This window comes from Teleopsis dalmanni, chromosome X, assembly GCF_002237135.1.
Source record: "Teleopsis dalmanni isolate 2A chromosome X, ASM223713v2, whole genome shotgun sequence".
In the NCBI taxonomy this organism is placed as follows: Eukaryota; Metazoa; Arthropoda; class Insecta; order Diptera; family Diopsidae; genus Teleopsis; species Teleopsis dalmanni.
In genome coordinates, this window is record NC_051848.1 from 10649455 (window position 1) to 10665865 (window position 16411).

Consider the following 16411-nt stretch of genomic DNA (forward strand, 5'->3'; position numbering starts at 1 on the left):
AATTGGTATGACAGCACAAATATCTGAATCAGTATTACTACATATGTATATAATGATACAAAGTGTAATTACAATTAAACTAACAAACAACAACAAGCGCTAGTAGTGAGTGCACATGCTTTCAATATATAAATGAAAAATATTTGACAGCGTTGTTGGCGCAGCGTTAGCGTCAACGTTGTCGCTGTCGTCGACGTAAACGTTGACGACAAATTCGTTTCTGTCGTTATCGTTGTCATCGTCTGTTAAACATTCGTATGCGACGACGGTGCTGACCTTCATTTCAGTTGTTGTTTTTTTTTATTATTTTTGTTATTGTTATATTTTCATAGTACGATTTTGTACAAAAAAGAGTTTTTCAAATATATAAATATTCGTACGTATGTGTGTGTGCGCTCGCGCCTATTATATTAATTTAATTTTTGATTTAGCTTCTTTCCAAAATTTTTAATTATTCCCTTTCTATCATGCTTTCGTACGAATTTGGCGATTGTAATAAATGTGTACGGAAGTATGTTGCAAATATTTGTTTCCTAATCTTATTGGATTATGTATGTATATTTTTCCTTTCATTGAGTAATAAATTTAAATATTAAAAAGGAAAAATTGAAATTTTCCGAACTTATAGAAAAAGGTGTACATACATACATATATATATATACTTGTAAGTTGTTGCTAAGTCCTTAAAAGTAGCAGAAGTCAGGTTTCACAAAATTCAAAATAATAATAACTTTTTTAAAAGTTTAAAATATTACATTTATATACTAAAAAAAAAAATTTTTTTAATCTTAGCAACCATAATTGAAAATGTTTATTTGAAAAGTTAGAATTTATTTATACAAGAGTAAAATTTTCAAAATTAAGTAGTATAAAAATTGTATATAATATAATAATGTTTAGGCAGAGGCTTTTTAATAGCACAATGCAGAGATAGGCCCGGAAGTTTTGTGAGAAACATTTTAGGTCTTGTCCTTTTTGTCGATATTTCTATTAAAATCTTTAACTTAATATTAATATTGACTTTAATTCTATAGGAAATTCTCGGCGAATCTGAAGAGATTAAATCGACCTATAAAGAGATTGAAGCGCTCTCAAAATCAATTGTCACATTCCTTAAGGAAGTGCACCAACCATCGGCGGAGGCCATACAGGCCAAAGTGGATAACTTAGTCCAACAACAAACAAAGTAAGTAAAGATATATCTTGTTATATTTATATAATATAAACAATTAAGCAAAATAAAACATAGATGCTTAAAGATCATTACCTCTTTGATCTCTTAGCTACTGTAATATGTGCACTAAAAATAAATAGTTTTTATTTAAATTTCATTTTAATATCTTATTTTTCTTTTATGTTGATATATAAATTTATTAAGATCTCAAGACTTCGACTCTAATAAAAGTCTACGTGTTTAGTTTTTTTTTACAGAAGTTATAATGTATTTTTGCTAATTTAAAGCAATGTATAGTTCTAAGCAGTGTTGCTTAAAACCCACACAGATAAATTTTGTTTAAACACCCTCATATTATAGCAGTACTTTTTTCAAGAACATACTTGCATCGCATCACGGCTTTCAACAGATCTCTACCTAAGATGAAAGAGGATTTCCTCATGCAGCATGAATTGTACTGCCCCAATTTGACTCAGAATATTGATATGTGCATAAACAAGCCCTATTTTTTTGACGTTCCATATTTATTTATCTCTTTTACTTGTATATTATGCACATGAATTTGAATGCTATTGATTTATCGATTTATTAGCTTGAATCAGGTTTCGGTAGAGTTTCTTTCCTATTTGTGTTTCCTGTTTGTAATCAAGATATCTATGCGTGTTAAAAGAACAACAACAATAATAGTTGTACTAATAGATATTTTGTTGTGATCAATATAGTCTTTTGTAATTAATTCTTTATAAATTTATAAAAATATAAACTCTCTGTCGGTAAATTCTTCAAGTTCGAAATAGTTTTAATACCTATCTAAGTATCTATACAATAATAATTTTAACTACCTATATAATAATAATTACAACTACCTATATAATAATAATTATGTAGTTAATTGTCAGCCGTTCATAATGCCTTTCTTGGAACCACATTCCGAATTTAACTAAATGCCTGAATTAAAAAATATTATAAAAGAAAATTCTTTATTATCTGCTAATTAAATACATTAAGTATAAAATGCACTTATAAATTTATAATTTGTTTGAAAGTTATCAGTTCCTGACTTATAGGTCTTAGTAACTATCTTAAATAATTTGATTTATTAGATTCTTTTTTTTTTGTTTTCGTAGTAATGATAAAATTTCTACTGATAATTACTGCACAAGCATTTTCTCCTTTAAAATACTTTTCGCAAATAGTTTTAAAAAAATATACTTAACTGATAATATATGAAAGACCCAAAAACCGCAAATTTATCAAGAACATACAATGCGATTCAAGTATTGAAAATTTCTTACATATGTAGAAATGCGTTCTGATAACTGGAGAGGAGAGTGCGAATTTCACTTCATGAAACTTATTTGTGGCGTCTTCAGTGTTAGAAATTGCGTACTTTTAATGTTATACAAGTTACATATGTTTTAATCCATTCTACAAAGTTTTGCCCTCTCATTCAAAATAAGAATTTCCCTTCGATTGTCACAAGAATTTGTTGTAAAATAATGATTCGCATTTGGTTCTAGTGGCGGTAGTACTTCCTCTTTTCTTTCGTTTTACCACAAACCCGGATATGGCATTCTAAATTTTAAGTTCAAATCGCATGGTTGGTAAAGGAGATTATTTTGGAAGATCTAGATATGGGGTGTTCGACTAGTTCATTCATATGGCCTAAATTATTTAGTTAGAAACATATGAGTGTATCTTGTAGTAAAAAACCGTCTGCGGTTACGAATCTTCTATTGTTCTTGGAATCTTTGAAAATGCAATAATAAAATATTCTTTTAAATTTTTACTAGACTATTCTTATTCGTCTTGTTCCAGTGATTTAACCGGCAATGAATGCGTTAATAAACCGCAATTTTTCTATGGAAAGCACATTTAATACTCTAAACATAAAGAGTTCTCCCATTTCATTTGCTCTTTGCCGCTCTCTTGCACATTCTCAGCGTACGAAGCACAACAGAGCATTTCAGTGCCCATTAAGAAAAAAAAACCTGACATAACGAATAGCTTTTTACAGTACATTTAATGTGTTTCCAAATATCTTTTTCAAGTTGTATGGAAAGTTATATTTTGTTTTAAAAAACAATAGTTTTTTATAATACAACATATAATATATCTTTATGTCGAACACAAAAGACCACCGTCCGTCTTTGCTAGTGGCTGGTTCGCAGTGGCATCATACGTTTTCGTCATATAATAATATGATAATATGACTATAGCGCAGCATTAACTGAAATGATCAGTTACTTTTTATCCACATGCTGACCAGTGAGGTAAATATGTCGCTCATACGCCCCGAAACGATTTTTGTATATGGTACATTAAAGACGATTTTTAACAAAACGCAAAATATTTAAAATGTTTAATTTAATTTAAAAAATTAAAGACAAAAATAAAAACAAAAATAAATATGCATTATTGACACAATTTCCTTTTTTTATTTTTATTTTTATTTTTATTTTTGTTTTAATTTTTATTTTTAAATTTATTTATTTTCTTCATTGAAAATTACAAAACGTGAAGATACTAGAAAGCTATTCTTTGGATGCATGTACTCGCCTGTTGTGTAGTTTTCCTGTTATATATAGTTTTGGACGCTTTTTTTTTGGAAAAATGTTGACAGCTGTGAATAAAATTAATTATAAAAATAGGTTTTAAGATTGCATCTGCAATACGCCGAATGGGATATGTTTAATAATGTGGGGCTGGGTGTCATACAGTAGATGGAAAAATAGTATCTAAAATACAGAGATTTTTTTATTTTGTTTTTATTGTTGTTTGTGTGTTTGTGTGTTTGTTTTTGGTTAAAATAAATTTTGTAGAAAAGTGCAGGAAAAAATTAAATATACACATACATAAATAAATATTGAGCTTAAAAGATTTGTTCGTTTATTGTTCAAAGATAAATTGGGTGCAAAATTATGTCATTTCGTAAACTAATAAGTATATTTTTTATGCTTACGGCATTTATTTTGTTTACTTATTTTATTATTATTGTTATTTATATTTTAGATGATTTCATTAAGATATCAAACACACACAGACAGCAGCGCGTGTACTTAAAAATTCATAACTCGAAACTGCACAACTTGAATTGTATGAAATCATAGCAAATTTATTTATTATTTTTATTCGTTATTATTATTATATTATATGAATTATATGAAAATAGCAGCAAAATCGCAACACATGCCATGCCTAAGCCACATTTTTTATTGAAATTTGTTTGTTTTGGTTCTTAATTGTAGCTTATTGTTGATACGGAGGTAAATATTTTGCATTTATGAGGTATGTTCTATGAATTTCTGATTTCTAATGAATTCCCACAATTATTTTGTGTTAAAACTGCTTCTACGCCTACGTCACTGGCGTCGGTTTGAAATAGTCCTGGGACACTCCCAAGTTTTTGTTTTCTTTCTTTAATAGTGTAATAGTACCATACTAAGCTACCTAGCTTACTTCCTCAGCAACCAGCTCAAGAGCTACCTATCTCTTGATAGAATTTCCGTCTTGGTATATAGAAGTAAACCAGAAATATCTAGGTATATATCTGTCCCTATGAGACCCTGTCTTGTTTTTTGTAGTATATGTCTACCAGTGCTCGAAGCGGCGACACCGGAATATTTATTGTGTTTATGTCCACGCTGAAGCACCTTTGGGTATATTTTCAATATTAATATTATCCAAAAACTTGCATTTATTAATGTGTCCAATTCATAGAGCAAATGTAGAATCAAAACTTTTTTCTTATGTAATTGAGGAGGATTCGATCTTTTTTTGCTTGATCACCGGTTCTTGTAACTCTGAAGCATATAATCAAGCATTACTCTAGTCTTACGATATATAAGCATGAGAAAATTGAATATGTTCTGTTCAAATAGTCGAGTCTGGTCAGATTTAGGCATTCTGCTACGAAAATCCAGTAACAAGTCTGGCGAAGATTCCAAATAAGGATGATAGAAAAATTATCCTTATTTATTGATATTTCGTAAAAATAATATGATAACTCTATCTTTTATTGAAATCCAAACTATTTTCTTTAAATTTGTTGAATTTGAGTCTGGATGAGAGGTCATTGGATATAGCCGTGTAAAGATGAAACGCTAAAAAAAGACTAGAATCCCACCTAGTGCAAGTCTTTATAGAAGGTCTTAAGAGGTACAATATCATTTTTCTAATATGTAATGCTTTCAAATGTATGTTCCTATTTGACTGCAAATTCAATATTTTGCATTTCCTATTAATCCAACTAAATCAATTCTCTTTCATATTTGAAATATTTTGTTGAAATATTTAAATTGAAATTGAAATAAAAACAATCAAACTGTAAAAAAATATTATTTATCTCACGTACCGAAAATTCAAACATGTTTCTCACTTCCCAGTAAAAATTTTTATTGTTCGATTGTGCAAGCAATGAGGTAAGCCGGTAATAATAAATATTTTAATATTTTCTCCTCAATTGCCTCATATACCCCATATGCCTTAATCTAGCGTCATTCTCTTCTGCTGTTCCGCAGCTTCAACTGCTGTTATGAGTAATCGTCTGTATGTAATCGGAACACTCGAAACAAGCAAACATTTTATTCGACTTTGTTGATATTCGAGAAGAAATATCTGAAAGGCATTGAGATTGAAGTTAATCAAATTTTAAGATATATTTAATAAGCTTGACGACTTTATTTAAAAAAAGAGCAAATTAGTAGAGTTGGTAAAAATTTACTCTCAACTGCTCTGTAAAGTATCGATCGCGTCACTACTCATCTCAAACATTACAACAACTGAATGAGATTCATCTACCAAAGAGATTTTCTTATTATCTATGAGAAGACTACATGATGTCTTTATATATGATGAATTCCTACATATTCATTTATTCAACAAAAATAACTCCGATAAGAATTATTGACCGACGAAAAAATAAGAAAACTTTTACTTTCATTTTATCTTACATTTTTTTTTCACATCTGATATAAGTGCAATAATATGTGTTGGCTAAAGATTCCTATTTAAGATCGCAAAAAATGGTAAACCTTTTTTTTGAGTCTAAATAGAAGTGAGCCTAAATAGAGAACTCTTTTCATACTTTTTCACTACAACATTTTAAAATTTATTCAATTAGGTATTCCATTTATAGAATTATAGAAATTTCGTCTGAAGATTGATTTTATTAGCGATTTATTTAGAATTGCTTACTACTTATTAAATTGTGAAATACCCATTAAATATCATTAAAAATGATATTTTTCTTAGTCGTTGTTGTTTTTATGTTATGCAAATACAATATATATGAAAGAACAGACCCAGAATAGATACAGATATATACCATATAAAATCTTTAGGGCCAATTTCCTTACTGAATTAACAGAGCTGTCATCTTGCAAAATTTAGGACTTGGCTAGGTTTATAGACTTCTGACGTTTGTTCACTTTTACTTGTATAAGGCGGTAATAGTAATAGGTCGTACGCTGACCTCTAGTCTGCGTATGAACAACGCCAATTCAACTTAAACTAACTGAATCTAATTTCGTTAAGGAAACTATATCTAATTAAGATGTAGTACTTACAAAACAGTACTTTTTCTTACTTATATTTAAATTTTTTTAATGTTAAGTTTAAGGCAATTATTATATATTAAAATAAATTTTGTATTTAAATGAAGTCACTGTGGTAAATTCATTAAAGTTGCCTTATATATTATACAGACCGACAGCCATATGGACACACATATAGACAGACAGACATAGATAGATTTAGTTAGATCATTTTTTTTTGTGTAGTTAATTAAAAAGATGTTTTGTTTATATAAATTTTGATGCAGTGAATTATAACAATTTTGTCAGATTTTGTATTACGCTTTTCACTCAGAATAGTATTAAGAATATAAAAATGAAATAAATATAATAGAAAAATTGTGATAATGGTTGAAATAATTTTTAAAATAATGATAATAATAACCTAAACTAACCTAACAGTAATAATAGTAAAAATAGTAATAATAGAAAAATAGTAATAATAGTAAAAATAATAATAATAGTAAAAATTAAAATATTAGTAAAAATAATAATAGTAGAAATAAAAATAATAGTAAAAATAATAATAATAATAAAAATAAAAATAATGGTAAAAATAAAAATAATAGTAAAACAATCAATACTAATGGGTATCAGACTGGTGAAAGTTAAAGTAGGGATTTTCACGCTCTCAATCAGCGAGTAACTGAGTAACAGAGTAGAAAGCGGCAATAATAAAGTACTTCACTTTGCACTGTTATAATGTAATTTGGTTACTGAGCTTATTACACAAGATCGTGAATACCACTGGTATAATCAACACAATCTACTAATACATAAAATAGAAAAATTGTAATTGTTATAATAATAATAACACAATTATTTTAATATGTACGTAGTAAAAATTGAAATATTATATACATATAAATATATTATATGGAAAGAAAACTCTTAGTAAAGCACATGGTGTTCTAGCGCTAAACATGCATACTATACATGCATTCTTCTGCTTCTCTGAAATGATCTTTTCCAATGCGTGTACGACTCTCGTTTGTATTTGCTGTTTTTCTCTTTACTTTTGATTCGTTAAGTAATATTACTGATAAATAAACTTCTTAAAGTAAATTATAGAAATTAAACGGCACGCTTTTCAATGATTTTTTTTTTCGTTTATTTTGAAATGATTTTTTTTTCTGGTTTTGTTAATTCAGGAATTTTGCTTTTTCACACAAAAAATCTCATGCTGACATCATATGTAATCGTTCGTTAAGGTTTTGTTATTGTTTTCGCTGTTTTGTTTACGTTTTTTATTTTATTATTAGCATTTTTGTGCGTTTGATTGTATTTTTGGGTTATAATTGATAAGAAAGAGAATTCTGTGGGAAGTGGGAGAGTACTCACACAAGAAAAAGAGCTTTCACAGCACACACACACACACACACACACACACACACACACACACAACACATATATATAACATATATATGTACACAGTTATAAACTAACTACATACATGTGTTTCGTAGCTAACTAGCATATGAGCAAATACAAAACTAAAAGTTTGTTCTTTTCATAAGCGAGAAATCAAAATAAAAATAAAAATAAAAATAAAAATAAAAATAAGAACAAAAATTTTAAATAATTAAAATAAAAATGTTAAAATGTGTTCTGTGTTCAAGACATTTTGTTAACTCATACGAAATATTTTGCGATCATCAACTCTTGCTCCGCTGCTCTGTTTTCGTCTACAAGAACTTTTGTTCGCTTTTGTTGTAGCGGTTGCTGCGCTGCCAATGCTGTTGCGGTTGTTTAACGGTGCCGAACGTACAAAATTTTCAGTTTTAATTAAGACTTAGAAGTGGATGGATGTGATTAACTGGATGGCTGGAAATTAAACAAAAAAGTTATATGCATAGGAATAAAGTTAATGAAAAATACGAAATTATAAGAAGAAGAAAAAGCAGCAGTAGACGCAGAAGCAGAAGCAGAAGCAATAAAAGGGGATTTTTTAATAAAAGAGAATACTACCATAAATTTTCTAGGAATTTCAAATAATAAAAATAAAAGACAAATTATCTAACCGGTGGTAAATTTGAATATAAATTATTTTTCGATTCAAGGAAGAAACTTGCTCTTTTTCAAATCGAATGCAAATAATTTTTATTTGAAATATTTTGAAGTAATTATTAAATTTTCAGATAATTGAAAACGTTGTTACGGGCCGAGCTGTGCAACGGGCGTATGAGCAACAAATTTTGAATTTGACTCACTTTGATACTAAAAAGAAGTGGACTTCAAATAGAATATCAAAATAAACTAAAAAGGATAAAGGAAAGGATAAGAATAAGAATAACAAACATAGCAAGCAACAACAGTAACAAAACAATAATAAGAACAAAAAAAGAGAAGGAGCTTGTAAATAATTGCAAACTCAATACACACACCAACCTCCCTTCCTCTTGCTCCATATAACGCCGCAACACGGGGAGGTCGGATCGTAGTGTTTTTAGGTTTTTAGTGGATAAAAATTTTCTTTAAAAGACTGATTTGGATATTAGAGATTTAAAAAAGTCAATTTGTGCTCGTGAACTAAGCGTAAAGGAAGCCATTGTCATTGTCGTCAAAGAAAGAGGTTGGTTGGTTGCTTAGTTAAATTGATTGATTGAATTAATACATGCTCCATGAACTAAAAAAAAATGAAAAAAAATCATATTAGAGAGTGCAACTAAAAATGAAAGACAAAAAATTGAAATTAAAATTGAATTTAAAATTGAAATTAATTATTTGCAAATTGATTAAGTCATAGTCATGAATAATTCCGCGTTATACATATACTATACAGATTATAATTTAGCAAAATAAAATAAACATATATACATAATAATAAAAGTATAAAAATACAACAATAATAAATACATAACAAACCCGCTTTAAACTTGTAAATTATGCTAAGTTCAAGCCGCTTCAAATCAGCAACAGAGCTAAGTCATTTCGAGGTCTTTGAACAGAGGCCACTTCACTCGGCCGGTCTACGCGGCGGCTACAACTTTGACTTAGCAGCGATGACGTAGGAAACTATAAAAAGCTAATGCAAAATAACAAGAAGCAAATAAAATTGAAACAAATCATAAAAAAAAATTAATACAAGTAAAACTGTTACGTGAGCGCTAAAAATATTAGCAAAATTTTTAAAAATTAGTCACAAATCGAACAAACTTTTTGTTGGTTGTTTGTTGGGGGGACGGAGTGAGGAGAGCGGTGGTCGTTACTAAGCACATGTAAATAGCAATTTACAGCGTATAAAACAGATTCTGTTGAACAGGATTCATATAGGACAGAGAGATAGAGAGAAATAGAGAGAGTGTAATGTAGAGTAAATTTCAGTTTCCATATTTTTTACTGAGTCCAAGATAATTTCGCCACATATATATATCCGTTTGGTTGTTTGCCCTCCTACCCTCCTGCCGTCCTGTTCACCAGCATGACTATGACTGCATTTGGTTATCATCTCTCAATTGCAGGGTGCTATTTTTAGAGTTTTTATTAATATGGGAAACTGTGTGCTTTTCTTCTGCTTGATTTACTTTATGTGCTTCTTTTATTTACACTGCATTTGCAATTCATTATCAAATTTAATTGTTGACCCAATTTGAGTCAACAAATGCCAACGGTATTACATTAACTAAAAACAATAGCAAAAAAAAAAATTGATCAAACTTTGCTTTGCTTCCATTGCGGTTTTTCAGTGCTTGGGTTTACTACTCATTTACTCACGCGGCAATTGAAGCAACAGGTGAAGAGTGCAAACAGCAAAAGAAGTAGTAAGATTTTCCGCATGCTTGCTAAATTCTATTCTTTACTGTTGTTTTTGTTTTTGTTTTTGTTTCTGCTTTTGTTTTTAATTGCTGAGTGATACGTAAAATACGTACACTTTTAAAAATTTGTTAAAAAAAGAAATGGGAATAAAAATACTTTAGAATTCTTTTGTGGGTGTCTGTCAGTATAAAAAAAAAAAAAAAAAAAATTCTTTCTGTTATACAAATAGAAAAAAATTTATGAGATTTAAGTATTATTACACTAATCTCAATTTACTTAGCATTTTTATTCTTCTCAGAATTTAATGGAATTTGTTTTATTACTAATGTTGTCTATTAATTGAAATAAATTTATCCCTCAATCCATAAATAATGCTTTCCCTTCTTACATCACCAAGACCTATCCTATCACCAAGACCTATGCGGGATTCAACAACAACATTAGTTGAAATTCCTACCTTACTATTCTGACAAATAGTAAGATCATTTACTTTTCAGTAGAGCCTTGAAAAAATATTTAATGCCATATGATTTATGATGGAAGTCGTTTGAAAGATCTGATCTGTTGGTCTTAAAATATTGTTTAAAATTGCGACGCATTAATGGATGTTTTATTAAAAATGTGCTGTTTCGTTAGTACATTTGGAAGCGTTCCAAATAGTATAGCATTAGCTATAGTAGCAGTAAAGTATTGAGGAGCTTTTAAAGCTGTTTTCGAAAAAATTCAAAAATAGTTTAGAACACTTTTGAGAAATTAAATTGCGCGCATATACATTGCCCTTCGTAAATGAAAATATAAATTTTTTAATGCAGCACACAATTGATCGAATTTGTAAATCCCTCACCTTTCAGCGCTTTCCCAAATTTCTCTCTTTCGCCACCATCTATACACACAGAAGAACACAGCATATGTTGTTTCTTAGTCACATCGAAAATGTTTCATCGGAGCTCATTTCATACACTTGAAATGTACAGAAAAACTTTTTGTTCCATACTGTTCTCTCTTCCTGTTCCTCTCCCCATTAGCCTTGAAAAATGTCTGTAGTATAAAAATTGTGTGCCGGAATTTTGTAAGATATATTATTTGTACTTGAACATAGATTTTCAGCCTCCTAGAAGAGAATGTTGAGTGAAATGTTCAAAGATAATGTATACTGAAGCCTCTTAGACTTTTAATAATAAGTCTATGCATGAAAATTTTTGAAAATGCCTTACCGTATTTCCGCTCTTTAATTCATTCTGAGAATTTTCTTGTAGTTAACAGGCCGCACATAATCCACCACGGAAATATTAATGTTTTGAGCAGAAAAAGAAAAGCACAGCGCAGAACATTAAAAATAAAATCGTTTTTATAAAACTGAAAATTTTATTTTGCGCACCCAAAAAAAGAAACTAAAAGATTTAAAAGCATTTTAAAGATCTTTCGCATTTAAAAATCAAAATTAAAGAAAAAAAAATTATACAAAATCGCAATACATATATATATTTATATATATATGTTTATATAAATATATATTATAATATATATAAAATCTAAACAAACTTTTGGCCTCGTGTCATTTTAATAAACATAACCAAAATATTTGAATTTTATTTAATTTGTGTTAATTTTTTTCAGTGCAGACACTTAATAAAATTTTGTTTTTTTTGTTTTTTGATAGATTAAACGACATATTGCGTGACAAGGATCGTCAAGTTACTAAGGATCTCGAAGAAATTCAGCAAGTTTTCCGAAGCATATCTGAACTGCAGGATAAGTTCAATGTTTTGTTGGAGAAAATTTTAGATATACATGTTTTTGATGAGAATACTAAAAAAATTGAGCAAACATTAAACGATACACAGAACGAAGTAAGAAAAACGGTTGAGGAGAGCACAAATTTAATTACTTCTACAAAGGAAAAGTACTTAAAACAACAGGATCTAATACCAAGCGATATAACACAAGAGTTTACGGCTTTGGAACTATTATCAGAACGTGTACAAGGAGCAATGGAGACTAAACAGAAGGACTATAAACGTGCCAAGACTGTACGTACAGAATATCTAACTGGCGTTGATGAGATACAAAAATGGCTTATGCAAGCTGAGATGCAAGTGCAAGATCGAACTCTCGCACCCACATTAATGAAGGAACTTTTGCATCGCATCAATCAGGAAATTACTGGTATATATGAACGATTTACGTTAGTCAAATCGAACGGACAAATAATCATGGAAAATTGTCGCAATAATGAGGAGAAAATGCTAGTACAGACGACAATTGAACAGTTGACGCAACAGTTGGGACAGGTACGTGCTTGGTTAGATGAAAAGAAACAGCAAGTTGGTGATAGTTTGGATGCCTGGACACGTTTTATGAATCTATATCAAATCGTAATGACATGGGTAGCAGAAAAACGTATATTCCTTGAACAGACAATTGAATTGCGAACACTGACTGAAGCACGCACAAAACTAAATGAGTACGTTACAGTCGTAAAAAGTATTAAACCCATAGCGAAACACTTAAATGAAATGGATAAGGAACTGGAACACATTGGACAAGTAACAACTGCTGGCGATCTCAAAGAAAAATTACAAGAAGCTGAAGATGCAAAGATTAGTGTTGAAACAATACTTTTAGAAAGAGTAAGTATTATAATAGAAATATTTTTACGTTGTTGTTATTTTAGTCTGCAAGAAACTGCTTGTTTAGTCCCTTTTGGGAATGTTCAAGGTATTTGGTCGTCGAATTCGACGAGTAGTTCCGGAACGTAGACCCTGAACCCATACACTATTATTATATTATGCAACGTAACTTGATGGTCTATTATGTACAATTTTTTCAATAAACCGTGAACAACTTAACTAATAACTGAAACAGTTCAGAGTTATTGGTTGTTTACACTTTCTTAAAGTTCAAGTCATTCAAGTCATTTCAATTGAAAAGATCTTAAGTAACGTAACTTTTTTCTTTTTTTTTTTTCAAATATAGAATTCATTACTGGAAGAAGCCTGCGAAGAATGGGATCAATGCGAACGCAAAATTAAAGATATACGAAGTTGGATTGAAAAGACTAAGCAGTCAATAGACTCCCCACAACACAAAAAGAAACCATTACGTGATCAATTAGGCTTTTGTGAAAAAACAATGGCTGATATCAACGTGCAAAAAACAAAACTTAGATTATCAATAGAGAAGCTGGAGGTAAATATCATATACATAGGGCAAAACAAAAAAAAAGTAGAAACAGAATTTTACTTTGAATCAAAATGTTAAAATTTTTCTTGTTTTTTTCTTTTTTTTCTTTTTTTCTTTCTTCTTCTTTTTTTTTCCTTTCTTCTTCTTTTTTTTTTCCTTTCTTCTTTTTTTTTTTCTTTTTGTTCTTTTATTTTTTCTTTTTTAGGTACATTTCCGTAACGGCATGGGTGGTGATCCACGCCTTAGTGAAAATGTCGATGAGCTTTTGAAGATAATGGACGAGCTTGGTGATTTCGTTAAATCGAAAACATCAAGTCTCGAAGAGACTTTAGGACAAATCGATGTCTATCAACAGCAAATGCAAAATTTACGTCAAAAAATCTTACAAGAAGAACAACAATTGAGACTCGTTATGGCTCCCACATATTTGCCTCACGATCGTGAGCGAGCATTAGCAGAGCAACAGGTATGTATATAGTTTTGTTTTTAAATATATGCAGTATACAAAAATATTGGTTAGGTATCGTAAATTGGATTAGTATAGGATTATCATGTATATTTTAGTTATAGGTTTACTGTCATAAAAGACTTTCCCTTATATATGTGATATAAGAAGTTGTGATAGGGAGTTGTGTTTGTTAGTCATTGAAACATTGCAACATTGCAACATTGCAACATATATCATACAACACAACATTTTAAAATGTTTTGCATTAGCACAATAAAAGTTATCTACTTCTATATATATATACTTATGAATATTTTTTATCTTGTTTTTAATTACATATTAACTAACAACTGAATAACAACTTAAAACAGTATTAAGGACAATAAAAATCGTAATTAAACTTTCAGATATTCTGAGGTTTTTCCAATAAGCAAAAACGTTGCACGGTGGCTGCAAAATCGAAATTGCAATAAAAACTTTAGATCTTTTCTTTATTTTTTATATAAACATTATTTTACTTTCTTTGGTTTTATTATTATTTTTAATTAAAAAATTATATTTTCTGTTTATATTCGTTTTTTAAATTTTTTTTTGTTTTCTTTGTATTCGCTTCCTATTGGCAAAGTTGTATCTATCTTATCATTTAACTTCATAATGCTGAAAATGTTCATACCATCTATGGCAATACCATTTTTTTTGTTTACTCATTTTATCTATTGCATTTTGCATTTAAAGTGTATGAGAATCATAAAAGTTTCGCCGTGCAGCATCAATTCATATGTTATCCATAAATTTTGGGTTTGCAAAATTTCTAATACGAGTGCGCCTCATTATGTGCAAAATTCTTGTTTGGTAGTCTTGGAGGTCAAAAATATAGTAGAGTAGTTACCTGGAACATAATTTATTCAAAGTACAAATTTTATATATATATATATATAAAAAAAAAAAAATTGAATTTACGTTTAAAGAAACACGTTTTTAGTTGGAAATTGAATTTTCTAAACTCATTTGCTTAGTAAAGATTTATGACGGAACGATCGCAGATCACTTGAGAGTTATTTTTAGATATTTTTTGAATGTTCTGAATTTTCTGTCTCGTGGCCAACAGAGACAACAAATTTATAGACAAAGCACTATTTTTTACGCTTAGGAACGTACAGACGATACTGTCGTCTACGTTTCACGTTAATGCGTGTGCTGATGATTAATTGTTAATATTGTATATTTCGTATTACTCTTAACTTTAATTTTTTCTCATGATTAGAAATAAGTTTTTTTAATTAAAAAAAATTTAATTTAAATACTTTATTAAAATTTAAATAAACACGGTAAGTCTTTAAATAAATATTAAATAGTTTTAGATTCTTGTTTCAAATTAAATATATCGCGAGTGTAGTACAAAGAATAAAATGTCCACAACGAATTTTAATGGTGACTACTACAGTCAGAAATCATATCCATTTGTAGAAAATTTTTAACATTTATTTAATTTTTTTTTATTTTCAACACAAAAACAAGACCCATTAAACAACATACTCACCTTATAATCTTGAAACTATTTTGAAGAGCACTCATTTGTTTCATGGTTTATTTATTTAATCTTTCCATGAAAACAATTCCTAAAACATGAAAAAATTGCAAGGGATATATATGTATATATATTTTAATTTTATTTTCTAGTACAACCTTTTAATATCGGTGTATATACATATATTGTTTTATTTGGTGTCTCTAGCAACTGCACATATATTTAATATTAATGATTTTTTTGTAATGTTTTTGTTTTGTTTGTAAATTGCGCTTTGGTGCAGTGTTCGGTTCTATAGAACATATATGTTCTTGTTGTGAAATGGCAGTCTATTGATATTTCCAAATAAAATAGTATATGTAAGTCGTTAGAGGCACTTTCACTATCATTGTTTTGTCGCAAGGCTATAATCTGAAAATAGCTTTAATATCACCCAAAATACCCGAAACACCCAAAATCAGTTTTTCAGAACATGCACTATTCATACGTACAACAATTCATGTCCAACGCCTAATTGTCCGATTTTCCGCACTCGGGTGCGACATATTTCACCGGATGCGACAGCGCATAAAGTTCAACATTTTGAATAATTATTTTTGTTGTGCATTTCTAATTGTATTATTTTTTTTTTAACTTTTTAATTTTGAGTGGAATTTTGTTTCACTCAAATTTTATTACAGTCTGAGCGTCATTAATTATACGCGAAGTAGCAATAAATTCGCTACGCACAACCACATTACGTTGCGAAT

The 16411-nt window shown here is 29.2% G+C and overlaps 1 protein-coding gene across 9 annotated transcripts in view; it reads left to right on the top strand.

Annotated features, from left to right (window-relative positions):
- Positions 1–16411, top strand: part of LOC119687571 (nesprin-1) — a 138257-nt gene that overhangs the window by 69925 nt on the left and 51921 nt on the right. For all 9 annotated transcript variants that reach the window (XM_038101925.1, XM_038101926.1, XM_038101929.1 and 6 more), the window contains 4 exons: positions 1035–1186; positions 12164–13133; positions 13480–13692; positions 13892–14152. In XM_038101925.1, coding sequence (XP_037957853.1) covers positions 1035–1186; positions 12164–13133; positions 13480–13692; positions 13892–14152 — 1596 coding nt within the window. The remainder of the gene's footprint in view (positions 1–1034; positions 1187–12163; positions 13134–13479; positions 13693–13891; positions 14153–16411) is intronic.